Source organism: Crocodylus porosus, unplaced genomic scaffold (genome assembly GCF_001723895.1).
Source record: "Crocodylus porosus isolate Cpor-Errol unplaced genomic scaffold, CroPor_comp1, whole genome shotgun sequence".
NCBI lineage: Eukaryota > Metazoa > Chordata > Crocodylia > Crocodylidae > Crocodylus > Crocodylus porosus.
The window spans coordinates 17,347,655-17,369,844 of record NW_017728926.1 but is presented as its reverse complement, the minus strand read 5'-3'; the positions used below and the strand labels follow the sequence as shown (position 1 = coordinate 17,369,844).

At 42.7% G+C, this 22,190-nt stretch overlaps 1 protein-coding gene across 2 annotated transcripts in view; it reads left to right on the top strand.

Moving 5' to 3' along the window:
• Positions 1-22,190, top strand: part of LOC109314445 (arginine-glutamic acid dipeptide repeats protein-like) — a 189,383-nt gene that overhangs the window by 150,423 nt on the left and 16,770 nt on the right. For both annotated transcript variants that reach the window (XM_019541625.1, XM_019541626.1), the window contains 3 exons: positions 9,305-9,353; positions 16,118-16,242; positions 17,154-17,253. In XM_019541625.1, coding sequence (XP_019397170.1) covers positions 9,305-9,353; positions 16,118-16,242; positions 17,154-17,253 — 274 coding nt within the window. The remainder of the gene's footprint in view (positions 1-9,304; positions 9,354-16,117; positions 16,243-17,153; positions 17,254-22,190) is intronic.

Here is a 22,190-nt window from a genome sequence, read left to right as displayed (position 1 = left end):
CCCTGCAGCTCTATATCTCAAAGTTGAAATTTGTTTTTAATTAAAAACCTTGTCCCTCTGTGTCAGCATATCAGTGCCTGCAGTCATCCATGCTTTGCTTACGTCTCCTGTTCTTCAAGCCTTGCATCAATGTTGTCTGCCTTCTGACCAAGGGCTACAAAGCAAGACTGAGTGGTGTGGGCAGGGTCCTGAAGTGGTCAGAGGGTTTATATTGAAGAGATGCCAAACACCTCCACTCTCCCCACTATATTTGCTCAGTAGAAGCTGAACAGGTTACTTCTGAATCTGTTGCAGACTCTGCTGACCAGGTAAACTAGACCAGGCCTGCAAATGGGAGTTCACTTTCTTGTGCGGCACAACATAAATGTCACGGTAGATCACTGGATCAGCCCTGTGAGCTACCCTGAGAAGTGGTACAGAGCTCGGCTCCTGCATCAGTGGCGGTTAGGCAGAGCGGGGACTGTAATGACTTGAATGAGTGATCAATCTTTTTAGTGAGATGTACAGGGATGTTGACCTCTTAAAACTAGATTGATATAAGCCTGTTTATCCTGATGCATCTGTGTCCATATTAGGGTGTTTTATACTCCTGTAGTGATTATTTTTTTCTGAACCAATACAATTGCAACACTATAACAAAACTGTATGTATGCAAGCTGTTAAAGTGCACCAGGAATGTTCAGTGAAACCAGATCACTTTTTTCCAGTAATTCATCGGGATGACGGCATTTGGAATCCTCATTTTAAAGAAAATAAAATGAGTACTAACATTTGGAAAAAATAAAGGAAACTTCAGAGTAGCTCTTATTTGCCAGCAAAACATTAGCCACTAAATTAGTATCTCATTTAGTTTTAAATGCTGCTTAGTGTTTGTATTTCACTCATCTCTCACAATGAAAATGTGGCGATCAGTTCTGTTTAGGACCAGACCAATTTTCAGCCCTCCGTATAAATCTAGCTCAGGAATAAACCCAATTTATATTCATATCCTTATTGATACCCCCGAAGATGAGGTCCTTGCCCTGCGTGGTTCAGGAATCTTTCCAGCTGCTTGTCTTTTCAGAGAGCCCAACGGGAATGGTCTTTCTTCCACCTCCTTCATGTCCTGACTCCTATAGCAGTCAACAGGATGGAACTTGCACTGAAGGCAAAACTGTCGACACAGGTTTGCCTGTTCCTGTTTTCAATTCAGGAGTTGCAGAAACTTCCATTTTGATTTTTTAATCTTGAAACATTTTAAATTTTAAAACCAGAGGTGCAATTCCTCACTTAAATGCAAATGTTCATGCACATAACAGCTGCTTCATTTTTTTTTTTTTTTTATATAGTATCTGCTGTTAAAACAGGATATAAAATTCAGTTTGAAAAATGCCATAGACTTTTAATCAGCTTCACTTTCCTGTTGTATCGTGTGCATGAAGAGAAGAGAACTAATAATTCAGGAATCTCATGTCTGATGGCATAAAGTCATAACCAAATACACTGGTTGGAAGTTGAAACTAGACCAATTCAAAATGGGAAAACTGGATTAAATTTCAAAGTTATGGGAGTTAACTGTTGAAATAATTTTATCAAGTGTCTGTCGTGGCTTCCCCAGTCACTCAAAGCCTTTAAATGCAGGTAAAATTAAAAGGCAGTGGCCATATTTTATGGCCTTAGGCAGGAATTCCTGAGTAAGGTCCTATGGCCTGTATCATGCAGGAAGTCAAACTATACATTGATCACAATCCCTTTTTAACTTAAAATCTATTCATCCTTAAACTGTGTCACTTGGATTTCCAGATTTCTGATTGTTTTTGTTTTGAAAACTGTTAATAGATTAATAAAAATTGAGCATGGATAAAGACATTCCTAATCAGACTTAGGTCTTTACATTCCCACTCCCTGTCCTATCTATCCACGCTCAGACTTTTTTCACATTGAAAAGCTGAAGCCCAGTCAGCCCTGTTTTGTGGGGAGAAAATTAATTAAGTCTCCCTTTTAAATTAGAGCATTGTTATAAAAATATTTAAAACAACCCTATTGCTTCCTCCCAAGCCCTGCCATGGATGTTGCTTCAGAGTATTTGAACTTTTAAAGGGCAGTGTTTAAGTACGGTGAGGCAGTTGTTGCTGTACAGCAACAAGTGTGTGTTGAGCTTTATAGGAAGAATGTGGGTGGTGTAGAGTATTTTGGGGGGCATAGAGGATGGCAAGAAACATGTGAGACTCTGTTTTTATAGAGGTTTAAAATTTAAAATGGAAAGAATACCATTCTAGTAAGTGTGTCTTGCCAATGATATACCCACTATGTCTGTGGGTCCATAGAAACCTGTTGAAATCCAGCCACCCAGGTAGCGGGGAATGAGGATAATTATTCTCCCTTTCATGGGATCAGGCCTTCTGGAGACACAGAACCCCTTCCTCAGATTACTTATAAAAGTGCTTCTGAGGAACAATTTTTTTTTTGCCTGGAGAACCAACCACTCACAGGAAACGATAGATGTTTTCAGAGCGTTTCCAAGGAGAGCATGTTCATCGCCCCTTCTCTGGATCAGTCTTCCCAGTCTTGTTCTTCATCACATTTAGCCCCAGTGATTAGTGGGGACCTGCTTAACTTGTGGCAAGACAAAACCATTTTCACGGCTGCTTGTGGCAGGAAGGGCTTATTTTGGGGGCATTTGCCAGCATCCCCCCCCCCGGCGCAGATTAGCAGAGAAGCCCTGCCACTGCTGCAGTAAGTCTCAAGCTCATGAGAGTAGCTGCAGGATTGCTGCGTTGTCTAAGTATCATTGTAAGGATTAAGAGATCCTAAGACAGCATGTTATATAAATAATATGCTGGGATTTTTTGTTTTTGGGTTGATTTCCTGCGAAATCGTGACCGATGGAATATTTCCTGTGATTGTGGACACTGTCATGATCGTGGATACCGAGAAACTATGAATTACTATAAGTAGATCCCTAGTGATTGGGAATTGCCATACTCCATCATACTCTGTCCATTGAACTTACTGTCCAATGGAGACCAGCTCCAATACTTCGGTGAAAGGTAGATGAGATGCAGGAGTCAGCATTTTACAGAATAGCCTTGGCTGTAGAGGGAGCTTCTTGCTAATCCTGATTGACTTTCCTTGATTTGTATGTGGGAGCAGGAACATTTCTAACCCTCCTTAACATGGGAAGCCCATTTATTTGAATAATTGTGGATGCACTCATCTGCATTAACAGCCAATTTGAGAGAGAGAGAAATACAGACTATATAACTGGTGGCAGTAAGTGGTACTTTTTACCCCCTTTTCCAGGCCATTAGTAAGTAACTTTAAATACCACATGCTCTAGTATGAAGCTACTGAGTACCCCTGAGTTCACTTTTGCTGCTTAAGACTGACCCTTTATTCCTCCCATGTTTTCTGTCACTTCAGCTGGTTTCTAGACTTTACTTCTCTTGCTTCTCTTGGATCCTTTGTTTCTCATATTGATAAAATCATCTGGACCCAACAGCTTGTACTTCCTCTCTCCCCAGAGACTTGAATGAGTTCTTTTCATCCTCTCCTCTCAATATTTTTCAGGGTGCGGTGATCCACTCCTTCCCAGGCCGCAACCATTTTAAATTAGCTTTCTGAAACTTTTCCCATGTGTGGTGTGATGTCTTGGCTTACTGCCGTGCCCACGTAGCACTGGAGAGTGGCTTGTGGTAGGCAGGTTTCTAACAACATTCCCGGAGACCTCCCAAGAGGAACCAGTAGACTCTTGGAGAGGCACACTGAGCCTTTTTGAAGCCCCTTTTCTGCTTAAGCTTTAATTTGCTTAATTATAGATCATCTCAGCACACAGAGATCAGGGAGGATTCTGTCAGACAGGAGATCAACTTAATCTTCAGAGACAGCCAAGATTGCTGTTTTGAAAATGGTTTTGGTTCTTTCAAGACGCACGTTTTTATTAACCGAAAAGCTTATAACCACTTTTGGCTAGTGGCACAGTTCCAGGGAGCCAGTGGCTCAAGTTCTTTGGCACGATACGTGTTGCAGAGGAGAAGGTCCCTGCGTGCATGGTGACAAAGGGGCGTATTGCGTATGAGATGAAGGTTGTAGTCCCTCTGAGATCACCACCTCTCCATGGATGTAATTTGGTGTAATAGGCGTATGATTGATTGTGTACTGTGCTTTTATTCAGAGGAGACCAGGCATGTCCCTGTAGCAAGCAGCATGCCTGTGACTTGGCCTCCAAGATCGGCCTCGTATATTTCCTCTCCTTCCTTCCGAAAGTCAAAAAATAGAACCTGCCCCAGGAGCTGTGGGTCTAAGTGTTGACACTGGGATTCAGACGAGCTTATCTTATCAAGGCTGGGCAGTGGAGAGAGGTGCTATGTGTGCTTTTTCCATTTGCCCCTCAGTCCTGATCGGCAACTCAGCCCTGTGCTCCCAGTCTGGGGCCCTGCTCAGCCCTAGCAATGTAGTTCAGTTGTGATTTGCAGCGCCATTTCTGAGCCCTCTGCTGTACTTCAGACCTGCTCTTCAGCACCCCATGGTGCCTTAGTCCTCCTCACCCCAAGCAATATAGGCTGGGAGTGAAAATGTCCCTGCTGCTCCCTCACTGCCTCTTTTCCTGAGCAATGCCCGGCGATCTTGCCAAGCTCTGCCGAAGTGGGCCTGGTCGGCTGCAAGCCAAAAAAAAAAAAAAAAAAAAAAGACTAACCCAGCAGGGTTAAAACTCCTGCTTTGATCAAAGTTAGACCTGAACTGAGATCACCCTCAATTCCCCTGCCCCTCCTCTCCATCCTTTCAACAGTGGTCCACTAACGCTTAGCACCATTCTTGTACCTTTGAACTTCTTTCATTCAGTGGCACCCCTTGGGTTTGAATCCTCCAGCCCTCCTGGTGTCTTAAAATGGCAAGGACAATGCGTTATTCAAGCAAACATCCCATCTCTTCTTTCTGAGCTGTTCAGAACAAGCCTCTCCTGGATTAGAGAATGCCAGTGCTTTGCCCTGCTCTGCTACGGATACTTCTGCCTTTTTGATATTCAGTCGCAGGCTTCCATCTCCTTTCTGTCCAGCCCCTGTTTACTTCATAGAATACAATGTTGCCATGGCAACAGGTTACTTTTCAAAGGGAACATCTTGTCATTATATTTAATCCACTGCAGCTGAAGAGGACTGAAATATTAAGTTGTTGTTGCTATGGATACTGCTTTGTTACATCAGTTTCTTTTGTGTCAGATTTCATATACAGTGTTGGGTCCTGTTCCCCCCCCCCCCCCCCCCTGTTCTATGGAATAAACAGAGAGCGCCTTTCCATTATTATTGTAATTGCTCTCCACCAATATAATTTGGCTTCAAAGTTTATGATACATTTTAGTTTCCATCGCAAGAATTTTCTTTCCATTTGCAAAACCTTTCCTGGGGCGGTGGAAATTGGCTAAAAAGCACCCAGTGGATCTGTGCATTGCTGCAGGGAAGTCAGCTGCGCCCCGCTTTTACTGTACAGTGCCGTCAGAAAGAGCTCTCTGCCCTTCCAACGAAATAGGTGGCATGGCAGTTAATTTCTCCCCTTGCCCCCATCCCACCTTTGCCCCTCCAGGAAAAAAAATGGCTCTTCCATTTCCCCACATACCTTTGGGGCACATGGTATCTACTGAGGAAACTGGTAGAGGAATGACAAACAAGTAGCAAGAAAATACAGGAAGAGACCTCATATAGAGAGAGATGTGAATAACAGTGGTTGAACGGCCCTGCTGGCTCCCCCCCCCAGCGCCATATGAATGCACTTAGGAAAGTGGGAGCAAAGTTTTGGATTCGGTGTATGTTAGCAATTATTTGTAGAATGCTGGAACATATAACATCCCAAGACTTTTATATGAAATGTTTTATTATGTACTGTCAGTGTAAAGCCAATGAAGGAAATGGGCAATTAGAGAAGAATTGCATTGCTACATTTCTTTTAGAATGAATGCAAGGTTAAAATATTACCGGGTTTTTCTCTAGGGCCTTTGGCGTGTTTGGAAGTTATCTGTAGATTCATATCCACGTTAGCAGTTTTGCTTAACTAGTTTTTGTTTTAACAGTGTGGAAAAATGAGTTTGTGAAACTGGTTGTAGGCCATGAAAGCAGTGTCAGTCTGGAGCACGGTCGGGAGTGTGTGTGCGTGCACATGCGTGTATGTACATTCATGATACAGCTTTTGCTGCAGTCAGACATCCTAAATTTTGTCCCATTGAAACTTGCAATTCCATTTCAGTTCTGGGTTTCCTCAGCAAATCTTGCTAATCCTGTTGGACTCTGTGATTGCTTTTGCAATGTGATAAAAGCAAATTGTGTGTTCTCCACTGAGCGCTTGCACTCGGGTCTCCAGCAGCGAGCAGCCACTGCCCCTTCCCCTGTTTTAGTAGCTGCTCTGGGGATGCATTTCCTTTTCTCTTTAAGCTTCAGTTCTGCTTATCACCCTGAGACCTGGCTCAGAACAGGCATTTTTCAGATGCAGAAAGGGATCTGTGTATTTTTGACAAGGAGAAACCGATGCCCCCAGAACAGCTTAGCAAATTTTCCAGCTCTTTAGTGCCTGATACTCGGAGCATTTATTCAGTTCTGATACGTGCAACAGCAGCTTGACCCCATTGTGCAGGAGCGATATGCAAAGTGGTGTGTGCACCTTGCAGAATGAGTGGAGAAGCTAAGACCCTTGTGCTGATTGGAGCAGATAGGCTGAGCAAGAGCATGGCCAAGGCTGCAGCTGAGGCTCTTTTACAGTGCTCTTTTAAGACCCCATTGAGTCCCTCTTGCTAGACCTCTTTCTGGGCACTGAGCCATAGTGCAGAAAGGTGCTTTGGAATAAAAGAGTGGATTTAGCAGCTTGTTTTTCTCACTGTACCCAGCTGTGGGAATAAAGGCGCAGGATGGAAGAAAGATTAGGCAGAGCAGTCCTTATTCTGTCTCCCTGAGAATATTGGTTCCTTTTTTTTATTGTTGTTTTTTTTTTTTAATACAAAAATCTGTTCATGTTTCTTGCTTTTGGTCTGGGGCACCCCACCTGACAGACAATACCTCAGCAAGTGGGGAGTCTGAGTGAATCTGACCCTCAGACACAAAAATGCAGTTTTATAATGAATTCGACGAAGGAAGTGGGAATGCCTGTTTTCCCATTATAAATCCCTCTTCTCAAATCATTTTTTAGGTTGATTTTTTTTAATTGCAGCAGGAAATAGCATCTTAACAACAAATAAAAATGTACATCCAATTAATTAGGGAATTGCTTTTAAAAAAAAATCTCATTTTAGATGATAGGTAGCTTATTCTGAAGCCATGAAACGAATGAATTTGAAAATGTGGGTGTCCTATATTAAAGCCGTAGTTCTGCAAATATATACCATGCATATCCTGAAGAGATGCCTTTGAAAAGGGGAAATACATTTTTGACATTTACTTACTTCCATTTGGATTCCAGTGGTTTGGGGGGGGGAGTTTTGACACACTTTTTTGGTATGTATTTGTGGACTGTAGAGAAGGAAGCATTTTCTAATCATGTTAAAACATGGGACCTGGATCTGAGAGTAGCCACCATATGTGATGGCTTTGTTCTCTTAGTCTCCTCACTCTATTGCCATGTTTTCCCACGTATACAAAAGAGAGATATGTAAGCTTCCCTGTCTTACCAAGACATTGAGGTTCAGTTTGTTAATCTCTGAAGTACTTTGAGATACTGGCATGGGAGTTGCTCTAAAAGTGCATGTGGCCACCTCAAAAATGCCTTTGATTCTTAATGGCCTTTGTGACTTCTGATGATGCTAGTCTGTTTGATCGGGATATCTGTGTTCTAATACAGGGTTAAAATCTACTGTCTGGGTTTTCATTTATAGTATTTGAAGAAAGTTTAATTTACCCCGTTTTGCCTAAAGAGGCCACTGGAAAACACAGGAGTAGTAACTGACCTCATGTACCGGTATCGTTCCCTACGATAGCTAAATAATAAAGGTCCATCCTTGCTCTTACTTTTGGCAGATGATTCAGATTAAGCTCTTCCATTTTGCTTGCCAGTGAGTTTAGCATTTGTTTTAATATCTTGCAACTACTGAAATAGTTCGCTCAAAAGTGCGTATACCTGCATTTAAATAATGATGGGTATAGTTTGTGGGAAGACCACAGGGACTGCTGTGTTTTCTCATAGTGTATATTCCCAGTATATACAGGAAGATATATGAATTAATGCAGCACATAAGTAACATACTGTTCTTAAAATGAGACCTTGCAGAACTTCAGCCTTTGAGACATTTAAATCTCTCTGAACTTTGCTGTATTCCTTAATGCTTCTCTAGGGGTCCTGCAGCGCAATGCAACCTTCCTAGCTTTGGCTGCATTCGGATCCCACAGGTACATCTGTAAGCAGGAACCTTTATTGAGTAGACTACAGACATCATTTTTCAGAAGGCTGAACACCTGAGAGACACCAAGCAAAATTAGTGGCAGTTCTGGGGAGCTTAGCTTTCCTCAAAATTGAGCTGCATGTGTTAGAATAGTTTTGCCAAACATGGCCCTAAAAGGTGGGGTTTTGCCAGAAACCCAGATTCTCAGTTTTGGTGCACCTGTCCTTTTTAAGACACATTTCTGATATAACCATCAAAGAAGGGAGGGGAGAGGTGAGGATGCAGATGCAACTTTCTTGGTTGCTTCCAGAAGTGAATAAAGAAATCATCTCCATGCTGTCAAAATAAAGTAAACTTTTTTCATTCCTGAGCCACTTCCGTAAGAGCATAATGCTTCCGTAAGAGGGTAGAGAGAGGTGGTAGGAGTTTTCTTCTAAAGCATATGATGTTGGCACTTAGGCTGTTAACAGCAATGGTGCAATCAGTATGTTGCTCTTTAGAGCATAAATCTCTGATGCTTACAGACTGATTAAGGGCAGTCCAGGATTCACTGGAAGTTTGTTGTTTGCAGCTGGTAAGCCCTGGGACTGGGATGCTTGGGATTTGAGCGCCACAAATTGGAGGTAGGCAGGTTGACTGACCATCATCTCTCATCCTTCTTTCACTGCTGCCTGGATAGGTGGCACAAAGAAATGATCCTGTTAGAGACTTGCTAATGTGGTAGCTGCTTGACCAAAAATTCCAGATGCGTCCTCATTGGCTTTTGCCATTTGCAACATGTCCCGCCCTGCTGAAGAATGTGTCTTCTGTTTTTTGCTTTAATGGTGCATTATTTTTGCTGTTTTTCAGTTTGCATTGCAAACAGACATCAAAAGGCTTTTTTTTGTATGGATAGCGGATGTGTGTGCAAAGCTGTGTTACTTGTGACTTTTACTTACTGATTGCTGCTCTTTTTGTCTTTCATGATAGGAGGCTGAACAGCACCCAGGGGGAAATCAGAGTTGGACCCAGCCATCAGGTAAAAAGGGTTTGATTGCATGTTACATGCTTAAATGTTCCAGTGACCTGTTAAAGCCATTGAATTAGTTCAAGGAATATGGACTTAAAATTGTGAATGTTTCTAAGTAGTTAACACGGTTACATAGGTGAGCGTTCTTTACGATCCTTTGTCACCTTCACTTCAGTCAATGGAGGTGTTTTCTAGTAAGTGCTGCTCTTGTAATGACTGTTCCCAATGCATGCGACTTCAGTATGGAGTTGGACTAATAGAATCTGGTCTGCTATTGGAAATGAGGAAAAATCAGTTGATAAGGCATGTTACACATTGAAAAATGAGTGTATTTAGTTGAATTTAACATCAGTTAATCAAACATTTAAAAAAGGAAACAAGATTTACCAAAAGCTTAAAGTTTCATATTGGTTCTCTTAGTGTTCCCATCATCGTATTGCCAAGACGGCAACTTGTTGTTAGCTTTATTGGGTAAGAAGTTTTCCTTTGGTCTCTTTCCCTTTTTCATGAGAGTACGCCAGTTGGAACTGTGGATAAATGGAAGCTCCATTAGAAGCAGAACAATGCATTGCAATTTGTCAAATGCAGAGTTTAGATCTGGAAAGCCAGAGAACTCTAACTTCATATATCTGAAAAGGTCCTTCTAGGCGGGGAGGACTTGCGAGGGAAGAATATACATTTTTGTAGTGAAGGAAACTTTTTATAATACTGTGTACAGTCCTTTCAGGAACACCTACCTGTTGATGTGCTGTGTAATGATTTCAAGTTTAGCTTTTTACCTTTCCTCCCTCTAAGTGTAGCTCCCCAGGAGTTTGGCCACGATAGGGGCATTAGATGGTTCTAGGGCCCTTGGAGCAGGCCCTAGACTCTGTTGTACCCTGTCCATCAACTGTTCTGTTTCTTCAGATCCAGCTGAGAGCGGGTGCCTGTGGTTCTTCACCTCGGGTTTCTGTGCTTTGCAGTGTATGTGGCAACAACACAGCCTTCAGAAAAAAGAAATATTGTTTATATTAAAAGCAGGATCAAAGGAACACAGAGAAAAGAGGATTTTAAAATAGCAGTCTACACGCATGTCTATCTTGACTAGTCTTACTGTTCCAAAATAGCACCCTTATCAGGCCTGCCTTCTTCAGACAGTTAAATATGTGCCAGTCTCTGAGCCTGGCTCACCCTGATGTCTTGACTGCTTCTTGAGAGTGCCATTTAAAACCTGGCAGTGTTCATTTGATGTCCTGCGTTAAGCTACCTCTCCTTCTGTCCTGGGAGTTTAAGTTTGAGCCATTCTTTCTCCTCCCCTTGTTGATTTTTTTTTTTTTTTTCCCCTGACAGCTTTCTATTAAAGTCAACCGATATATTCAAAGACAAACCCCCTAAATAAACAAGTCAACTTACTATATTCATAACTTATTAAAGAGCAGGTCCAAATCCATCATAATGGCTGTAAGGGTTAGTGGAGTCCTTCTTGTAGACAAGTCATGAACTCAACAAATGACAGCATGTGCATATACTGTCACTAAAACATTTTGTTTTACCTCTTCTTATTGCTTGTCGTAGTGGGTACTGGACAAAATCCTGTCTATGAGGCGCGGATTTTAACCTTGCAATAAGTTTATTGGTGTAACCCACTCAAGCAGTTGTAGTACTGGTAACTAGGGCTGTGTGAGGCTTCGGATCTGGAGAAGCTTTGAACACTTCAGCATTCGAAGCAGCATGTCTGGATCGAAGCACTGGCTTCATTAGGCTTTCCAAAGCAGTTCAGAGCTTCCCAGCTGCTTTGGAAAAGCTTTGGAGCCACCTCAGAGATCCGGCCGTTTGGTATAATAGGGAATCAATGAACTATCTATAACCGTGTTGGTTTTTTGTCTGATTTGGATGAAACTTGCAGGGGTGGTAGCCTCTGCTGACAGCATGGGCCACCATCCCTGCAGCTTTCACTCTGCTGCGCCTTAACACACACAGTGTTACCCATGTCACGAGTTTTGCCTGTTAGCAGCTTGAGGTGCAGTTTCCCCCAAGCCCCTGCACTGATTTCTTGAAACTTTGTGGCCAGACTTTGTGGCCTCAGCAGGGGCTACACCCTGCAGTTTTCACCTCCCTGTGGTGTAACACACAGGTGCAGTTCCCCCTGAACCCCTGCACTGATCTTCTTGAAACTGGGCAGGTTTCATGCTCTCAGCAGAGGCTACCACCCCTGCAAGGTTCATCCAAATCGGACAAAAAACCCAACAAAGTTATAGATATTTCATTGATTTCCCCATTATACCCTATGGCCGGATCTCTGAGGCGGCTCCAAAGCTTTGGAGCTGTTTCGGCCGGATTGAAGTGGGAACCCGGTCCGGAGCTCCGGATCGCGTTGCTGGCATACGAAGCGGCTGGATCCGAAGCTGGATTGAATAGCTGCCTACTTGCAGAGGCCCTGCTGGTAACCTGCCCATTTTGTGTAGACCCCCTCCACCATCAAACCAACCCAAGTGACAAAGGACTTTTCTCACTGTTAATAATTTGGCTTCACAATATATTAAATTAAAAAATGAGTTGGTAACTTTGGGGCGCAAGATCTGAAAGATTATCAAAAGATTCTTCATGTTCATGCCTTTTTCACATATAGGCTTGTATGTCTCATTTGCCTTTTGGAAGAACTTTGTGATCCAGTTGATGTTTGACCTTCTGACCCTGTAAAGGCAGAGGCGGTTTAGATGTTTATGGTACAGAGGCTGTGATGCCATTCTTTGAGTGCATTACAGGGTCTGTTGCCTGTGGGAAATGAAAAGAACTGGGAATCTATTTAAAAAAAAAAAAGCAACCTGAACACTACTGGTGCCTCAGTCAATTTGGGCTGTTAAAACAGAGTACGAAAGTGGGCTAGGATGAATTTCATAGAATCGGGGTCAGAAGGGACCTTGTAGATCTTCAAGTCCGACCCCCTGCCTGGGCAGGAGAAAAACTGGGCTGAAATGACTCTAGCCAGGTAGGCATCAAGCCTCTTCTTAAAGACCCCCAGGGTAGGAGAAATTTGTACGATGACATTTCTGAAGAATTATATAAAGTCAGAGATTGCTCTCACTGATTCTAGGTTATTCTTCTTCATTAACAGTAGTGACTAGTATGTGGCTATTTCCTTATCAGGTTTCCTCCGAAATTCTCATAGCCCTTTGTTACCTCCTTTATTAGCTGCATTTTATAGGTAGAAAAACTTGGGCACAAAGAAGGGTTAGTAATTTGTGATGTGGTTTTTTGGTTGCCCAACTTACGAGACATGTAAGATCCATTCTCAGACCTGCTTTGTGCAGCAGCTTCAGTAAGAGTTGTGGATATTCGGCACATGCAAAAATAAGGTTCCAGTTGGGCACCTGAAACTAGTAGGCAATCAGGACTCGTAGTGGAGATGATACCTTTTATTAGACCAACAAGACTTCTTTGCAAAAAAAAATTCTTTTTTGCAAAAACCTTGTTGGTCTAATAAAAGGTATCATCTCAATTTGTAGTTTTCAGATGAATCTAGCAGGTCAGGTTTATAATATATCTAGCTGTCCTGTAGTCTTAATCAACCTGCTAATTCAGGTTGGTCATTGAGGATATGTACTGAGGATTTTTAGATGATGGAAGACATGAAGACTGTAAACTGCTTTGACTTCACTGGGTTTTTAACTGAAGCTATTCATAGTTTCATAGTTCGTAGGGTCGGAAGGGACCTAAGCAGATCATCTAGTCCGACCCCTTGCCATGGGCAAGTGAAGGATGCTGGGGTCAAATGACCCCAGCTAGGTGGCTGTCTAGCCTCCTTTCGAAGACCCTCAGGGTAGGTGTGAGCACCATTTCGCTTGGAAGTTGGTTCCAGCTCTTAGCCGCCCTGACAGTGAAGTAGCGCCTCCTGATGTCTAGCCTGAACCTACTCTCAGTCAACTTATGGCTCTTTTTCCTTGTTACTCCCGGTAGTGCTTGGGGGAACAGGGACACTCACGTAGCCTGCTGGTCCCCTTGGCAAGTTTATAGGCGGCCACCAGATCCCCCCTAAGCTTTCTTTTGTGAAGGCTGAACAGGTTCAGGTCCCGTTGCCTCTGCTCGTAGGGCCTGCTCTGCTGCCCCCTGACCATGTGGGTGGCCTCCTCTGGACCCTCTCCATGCTGTCCACTTCCCTCCTGAAGTGCGGAGCCAGAACTGGACGCAGTACTCCAGCTGTGGCCTGACGAGTGCCGCATAGAGGGGGAGGATCACCTTGTTGGGTGTGCTCGTGATGTATCTGTGGATGCAGGACAGGGTGCGGTTGGCCTCCCTGACTGCCTCCCCACACTGCCGGCCCATGTTCATCTTGGCATCAGTGATGACTCCAAGATCCTTTTCTGCCTCTGCACTGCCGAGAAGGGAGTTCCCCAGCCTGTAGGTGTGGTGCTGGCTCTTCCTCCCCAGGTGCATCATCTTGTACTTGTCCATATTGAAACCCATCCTGTTCTTGTCTGCCCACCCCTGTAACCTGTTGAGATCTAGTTGTAGCCTGTCCCTCTCTTCTAGTGTGCCCACGTCTCCCCACATCTTAGTGTCATCTGCAAACTTGAACAAGGTGCTTTTCACCCCCTTGTCCAACTTGCTGATGAAGATATTGAACAGTGCAGGCCCGAGGACCAAGCCCTGGGGAACCCCACTGCCCACATCCCTCCAGGTGGAAAATGACCCGTCCACCTCTACTCTCTGGGTGTGGCCGTCCAGCCAATTTGCGACCCATTTGACTGTGTAAGCCACGGATGCCTAATTTTTTAATGAGGATGGGGTGAGAGACAGTGTTGAAGGCCTTCGTAAATTCCAGGAAGACTACATCCACCATGACCCCTGCATCCAAGGCTTTTGTGACCTGGTCGTAGAAGGCCACCAGGTTGGTCTGACAGCACCTGCTTCGAATGAACCCGGGTTGGTTGCCTCTGCTGGCCCCTCCCAGATGTGGTCCTGGATAATTTTCTCAAAGTTCCTCAGGGTTATATTGAATATTGAGGTTGAGGATTCCCCCATTTTTTCTTACTGAAGGCCAGACCAGGGACAGATCCAGAACTCCTCCTCTGCTGGTGCTCTTATCAGTAGACAATACTTTCTTTTTACGTAGATTGCAAGATCCCAAGAGCAAGAGCCACCTCCATGTCGGTACAGAACCGAGTGCTGGGGGCGTTGAATCATGGCATTTGGGTTCCTAAGTTCTGTCATGAAAAATAATGTTTTGTGGTTGCATCAGTGCCCAGCATTACAATTCACAAAGGTAGATAAAGAACAGCCCAGGAGTCCTATCTGAATGCCCCAGTTAGTAATTTAGTAGTCTTTTTTCCGTTTGTTTGACTATTTTATGAACTGACCCATTCAAGAGGTGCTTTCTTGGGAAAGCAGTGATGAGGAAACTTGTGTCTAAGGCAGTCATTCTCAGTCAGGGTGCCAGGGGCACCCAAGCTTGCTGTGAGACCCTTTGAAAGGGTGCCATGAGATGTAAGGAAATAAGCAGAGGCCTAGGCTCAGTCCTTGCCTGACCGTTCACCTGCTTATACTACCTGGCACATCTGGAAGGAGGGTAAGCAGCATAATAAAGTTAGTTTTTGAAAAGGGGTGCTGCTCAATTCCCAAAAGTTATGGAGGTGTGCCTTGAGCCTAAAAAGGTTGAGAACCGCTGTTGTAGGGCATAGAACAATGCTAGTTCATTGAAAGCACCTTGGGTGCTGAGAACAGGTGCACTGAATGTGTTGGTCTCATACCAGTCTCCACTGGAAGCAATGACCGTAAAGTCTGCTTGTTTTTCCACAGCAGAGAATTGCAGTGACCTATCCATTTTTCCTAGGAAAGAAGTAAAATAAAGTACAGATTAAAGAGGAGAACATGAAAGACATCTAAACCTGTGACTTGTAATTACTGGTTATGTATAAATATTGCCTTTCAAATATGTTTAGCATTGTAACTGTAAGAGGTAATTACAGGGCTTAAAAGCTGTTTCCAAAAAAGCTCTCAACTATCTCATCCTATTGCTATAGATGACTAAAAGATGCTAATTGGGTCTCTGGATACAGTGTAATACTTGTTTAATGGCAGAGTTCATTTCACCAAGCTATCTTGCTTTCAGCAAATTTCCTTAGGTCATTTAGAGGTTTTAATGATTTACTAAGAATTTCTTTGTAAACGCACTAAATGTCAAATGTGTGGGTTTTTACTGAGGAGTTAAAATGGAATAGATACCTCCCAAGGTAGCTGTGTTCTTGCCTCCTTTCATATTCGTATATTTTGTGCATACATTTTATCCTGCCAAACAGCGGTTAGAACAGTTTCCCTTTGACAAGTGGAAATAGCTTGTTTGCCCCTGCAATTGAGGTTAAACTATCCCACAACGTTTGTGCAGGCACTTTGATTTTTAGATGATGGAGGACAATGTACCCAGTATGAAACATTTTAAAATGACTCCAGGCTGCAGCACTTCCATTGAGATGCTTATGCCTGGAATATGTGGTGCAAAGGCCTCGCTGCAAATAGAAAAAGAGAGGAGCCTACCTCTGATTGTTTGCTGGCAGATGTTGCTGTTTAAAAGAAGGGGTGGGGGGAAAAGATGGCGGGACCAATAGATCCAAGTGAGTTTGGCTCCCAGATCTACAACTAATTTCCTTGGAAATCTGCAGCAAGTCTCTTAGCCTCCCTTTTACCTCGGCTTCTCCTGTAGGTGCATTTGGGATGAAAGCTGCTTCCCTCACAGAGCTCCTCGGCTTAATCAGAATTAAGAATAACGATCACACTAAACTCTGTCTCAATTTTCCTAGGCTAAGCTTCCAGATTTGCAGCCGTTTCCTTCCCCGGATGGCGACACAGTAACACAACATGAAGAACTTGTGTGGATGCCGGGGGTCAATGACTGTGACTTGCTCATGTATCTCAGGGCAGCAAGGTAACTAAAGCCAAAATGCCCCTAGTTCCCCCAAGAATCTCAAGCTGAAATGTGGACTGTAGCACATGACTATTTGGGATAAAGTCACCCTATTACAACCTCTTCCAACAGAGCAGGGATTTTGTCATGCTAGAAGGTAGCAAATTTGCTTTGTTGGGCAACTCCAAAGGTTTCTGGAGGCACAGTCCTCATGCTGGCCTGTCCCTTTGGACTCGGGGTGTGTGTGTGCAGCATAGATAGTGAGATAGTAGCTGAAGTATGCAGAACGATTAATACTGTAAATGCGGTGGATAAATCCATTTTTATAGCAGAGAAGTTCTTTCCATAGTAAATATTCTCTTGTCAGCCATAGCATCTATTTCTAGAATTTAGTTAAATATTAGCTAATCAGTCAGTTGAAACATATACTGACACATGAAGATCAGGTTCCAAAAATAGTGGGCAGGCATTAAACTGGAATGTGAGTGGATAAGAAGTCATTCTTCAATTGTAATAAAATAGTGACCTTGTAACCTACTCTTAAGCCGGCAATCTGGCTTAGAATTAATGGAACTAACATTGTCATGAGAAGTCAGCTGGCCAAAACTGTGCCTTTGTATGTATTTGTGCTAATTGAATCACCTTGCTGATTGGGCCTCAGAGTGCTGTCATGTGGAATTAAATCATGATGGTGTCAGCTTAGGTTGAATTTGAAACATTTTTACACAGTTATTCAATACCAAAAATAGCCTGATACCAAAGGCATGCAGCGGGGCAAAAACAGTTGGCTCTTCCTTGTGATCACCATGGCAGGTGGGTCTGTGTTACGTGGCAGAATTGCAAGGTCCTGAGAAGAATGTTTTACCTGCTTATTGCTTAATGTGTGCAATTAGAGGATAAAGTATTTCATTTTTGTTTCTTTGACTATAAAGGAGCATGGCAGCTTTTGCAGGGATGTGTGATGGAGGATCCACAGAAGATGGCTGTGTTGCAGCATCTCGTGATGACACTACACTCAATGCACTCAATACAGTAAGTATGTAGAAGTACGGACTCAAAGACTTCCCTCCTGTTGTTGCATCTGAGGGCTAAATAATGCATTTATATAGATAAAATATTTAGTAGCTTTTCACTAGAGCCATGCTATGAGCTCATCAGTAGGCTAGGGCCAGATTACCTCTATGCTGTTGAACACCTTCTAGGAAAGTTTGCAAAACCTAAATACTCTCAGGTGGCTTTAGAAAATGAGTTGATAAATTAATATTCTGTGTTTTTAAAATCTGCTTTTGTGAATCTTCTTGGATGAATTAGTTCCCTCTATAATGTGTCCGTAAAACCAAGTCTGTGCCTGACCCAACCATTGTCCCTTTCAGTCATCTTTCTGGCTTTTCTGAGTGAACAAAACCAGTATCTCATTGAGAGGAACTCATTGTGCACTCATTTGCCCATTGTCCAAAGTAGTGTATGTGAGGAGACTGTGTCCTTTCTCACCTCTCTCAATGCATTTTTCATGAATCTCTGCTTGGAAGGATGTGACTAGATCTGGGTGCTCAGCCCCTGACCAGAGCCAGATCTGGCTTGTGGAACCTTGTCATCTGGCCTGGCGGGCTACCCAGGGGTCGGAAAACTTAACATCGAGGGAGCTATGGTAGTGTTAATCGCACTCCCCTGCGGCCGTATTTCCAGATCCATGGGGAGCCCAGCGGGCCTGATAATGTGGCCCTGCATACTTGATCAGCAGCATGGGGCCATGGTATTGTGGGGCCCAATCCAGGTGTGCAGGGTCCAAACTTGACAGATCCGGTCTGTGGATTGGCTCCGTTCCACTCATCTAATTTGCCAGGCTCAAAGGTACTGCTGGATTTAGATCATCTTTCTTACTTTTCATGGTCATAGATGCATATATACATGTATACGTTCTCTGTTCTTAAAGTCCCGCAAGTATAGTTGAGGTTATAACTTCTAGCACTGGACTCTATCAGTACAATACTTCATTTCATGTAATTTTGAGTTTTAGGTTTAATTTGGTAGCAGTCTTTTATTCCTGCCCTAAAATAGAAGCTGAAAAAATAGCCATCATGCCAAGACTTCTCTTGTTGATTTTTCTCAAGCTAAATCATCCTGGTGTTTTGAAGTTTCACCATGAGTGTTGCCTGCCTTAAATGTTTTTCATCTCTGCTCTTTCTTTTTCTTGGGTCTTTTAAAAAAAAACCCAAACCCATCCCAAAACAAAACAAAAAAAACCCTGAGAGGTGATGGCTTAAAATTGGCACTGCCTTTGTTTGCGCTCTCTATTCAGAGTTAGATCTGTTGACTTTAATGACAGATTACTTCTGTTTTCTTTAATATCCTTAGTCCTGCAGAGCAAATCCAGCAGGAAATGAGTACCGTCAGGTTATTTGCTGAATTCCAGTACTTCACACCTATGAAAGTGCACTGACGAAGGTGCTGGGGTTTGTGCATGTGTGAAGTTCTAATTAGACAGACAGAATTTTTTAATGGTGATCACGTGAGAAGTGGAAAGAGCCAAAGTTGAATTTGCAGGGATGCAAACTAGAAACTGGCAGCTGAGCGGATTTTATGTTGAATTACCAAGAAGTGGTAAACGTGAAGCCTCATGATGTAGTATCTGACGAGGTACTTCTAGAAAGATGAAGTGCATTTTAGGAAAGGTTACAGTGAATGGAGGGGACTCCAGGTAAGGATTTGTTCTTGAAATAATAACACCAGATTTTCTTTCTCTTCTTTTTTAAATTCATGCAGACACTCTGTATTTTTTGTTACGTTGTATATGCAGATCCAGAATCCTGTCCTGCCCACCACTGCTTACTTTCTTAGGTTATGATGGGTTCTACATTTGCTGTTACTACCCGGGAAATATATCTGGGAATCATTGTAGATGGCTCACTAAAATGTTGGTTCAGTACTCAGCAGCCATCAAAAGGCAAAGAAAATGTTTGGAATGAATAAATAAAAGAGGAAATATCATGCCCGTTTATGAATCCACTGTGCATCCGTACTGTGAATATAGAATAAAGAAAGAATATAGAAGAACTAGAGGAGGTGCAGAGAAGAGTAACAAGGATGATTAGTTGTATAGAGGGACTTCCATATGAGGAGAGACTGAAGAAGCGGGACCTATTCAGGTTAGAAAAGAGATGCATGAGGAAGGACATAAGGGTTTACAAAATTTTAAGTGATGAAGATAAAGTACTAGGGATTAATTATTTGCTGGCTCTCATAATACAAGAATTTGGGGTTATAAAATGAAACTAGTAGATAGTACTTTTAAAACTTACCCAAAAAAAGACCTTTTTCTTACAGTGTGTAATTAAAGTGTGGAACTCGTTGCCACAAGATGTAGTGGAAGCTGAAAGCTTAGCCGGATTCAGAAAAGGATTAGACAGATTCATGGAGGAAAGCTGCATGAGTAGCTATTGAGAATGGGAGTGAGGGATTCAGCTTCTGAATCAGAATTTCTTAGACACTAAGGGCACGCCTATACACATGCAGGGAGGCTGCTCCAATGCACTGTAATTACAGCATGTCGGAGCAGACTCATTGCCGTGCTCCAGCAGACTCCAGTGTCGTGTGTGTCAGCATTCCTGTGCTGAAACATGGTAGTGGGGGCATTTTAAAGTGCCCCTGCCATCATTTTTCAGTGCAGATGCGCTGATGCATGTGACGTTCTGCGGGGTTTAATTAGAGTGCCTTAATTAAAGTGCTCCCCCACAACTCCCAGAGCACACCTGTAAATGGCCTCAGTGCTGGAGGCTGTAAGAGGGGAACAGTGGGGAAAAAAACCTGGTTAGACCCTGTTCACTTTACGTTTCAGCATCCAGTCTTAGTCACTGTGTGACACAGGAGACTGGGCAAGATGGACCTACAGTCTGACCCAGTGTGTTCTGATTTTTTTGGAACAATGTTATAAGCTCAGAACCCAAAAAAGTTAACGGACAGAGTTTGCCAGTATGTTCCCTTTTATTGCTGAAGAACATTTAGTATCAGGTAGCACATCTGGGGTATTTCATGAACCTTTGTCATCTCTGAGAAGCAAATGTTTTCTGCAAGTATTTCCAAACATTTAACTATTTTAAATAATATTTATAAAATGTTTTGATTACAAACTAGGGCGAAGTAAAGATGAGAAGCAAAGCAAGAATTGTCCCAACAGCGAGCTTATATACTTTTTTGAACTTTGGAGACACATTAGACAAATGTGTCCATGTCTTCTATGTCAAGTTTTTCTTTAACCATGGCGCACGTGTATACACTCACAGAGTGAGCCTTCAGGACAAGTTCACTTCTATTCCACTGAGTGAAACTACTGACTCAAGACCTTTATCAAGCCGGGCATATCTCTGAACCAGGCTTAACCAATTTTTAACCAACAATTAGGCATTTTCTTACCTGTAGCTAATTGGAAGACTATTTTGATGAATTCTCTTTGCTCATGAAGTAACCCATCAAAAAATTCCTACATTTTGAAGATAGCCTGACTGGTATAATTTTTGCAACCGCTTATGATGAGCGAGCTATGCTGTGTTTACATTCACATTCAAGCTGAAGTGTGCATTTTTATTGTGAAGATGATGCTATCTGTCTTATGTTAGCTTGTGAAAACCATTTAGAAGGGTTTTTTTTTTGGACATTTTGCATTTCACTCAGCTTTGACAGTGAAAACAGACAGTGGTGTTCCCTGCCTGGTTTCATGCAACAGGCCAGAATGTGCCAGTCCTTGGGTTTAAAACCTTCCATTACAGTATTTGTTTAAGAAAAAGCAAAGCTATTTAATTCCTCTTGTTTTTACAGAGTTTCTTTAAAATAAAAAAGACTTAAGCAGCATTCACACTTGAATTTTAGTTGCGACTTCTTCCCTGTTTGGCTGTAGTTACATCCTAGTGTCTTGACCCATTTTGGTATTGAGGGGAGGTTCAATGCTCTTCTAATACCTGGGTTCTTCCTTGGCTCCTCTCCTGAAGAGAGCAGTATGTAAACGATTCTCCGGTATTCAGTAACTATTGCAGTTAAAGGCTGTATTGCACATCCTCATCAGTTTCTTAGCTATTTTACACTTTATTTCCTTACTGTCTCATGGGGTGGATGCCATCTGGTTCTGGTAGCTTACTGCTCTCGAGTATTTTAAGTTGTTCTGTAACTTTCTACTTAGAGACTCAAATCTCCGTTAAGGCCAATAATCACCAAAGAGCTCTTGGAATTGGAGTTTTTCCCCCTTGTCATCTATAATAAAAGACTAATGCAGCAAATTCATTTAGCTTCACTGCTTCGCTATCTACTTTAATTACCCCCTCTAATCCCTCAGGGGTCCAAAGAACCTGTGGTTGCACTTGCAGTCTCCTTGCATTCTAACAGACATGAATTTGTCATGATATATTTGGTTTACCTGTTTCTCTGATCGCTTTCCCTTTGTATTTGTAATATTCACTTTGCCTGTCAGCCTGTCTATTTTGAGTCAGTTTGTTGATAGCACAAGATTTTTTCTTAATTAAACACAAACCCCTGGTTTACTTCTTGGTCAGGCTAATTTATCCCTCATTTTGCACAGTATCTTTTTAGATTACTTGGAGTACAGATGTCATCTGTGGCTTTAATGTGGTGGTTTACATATCTCCAAGCTAGATCTTTACACCTGGCAGCTGCAAATCCTCCTCTTCATAAACTTAGTCTTAGAGGTCAGCACTACAAAGCTGTCCTTTATTGATCCATTATCTGTATGGTAGTCATGGATGCCCGGAGAAGTTCTTGTAGTCACCTCCCACATTAATTTCAGTCATCTCCTGGGAAGGACCTTTTCTCTTGTGGGCATATTGTTCTAATTTTTCTTCCTCTTGATATCACTTTTTCAGCCATGCTTTTAGACTTGGTAGTTCCAACTAAATATCTTGGCTGCATGTTAGATTGGCTTGCACTCCCAGAAAGAGCACACCAAAGCCTTGATCTTTATGCCT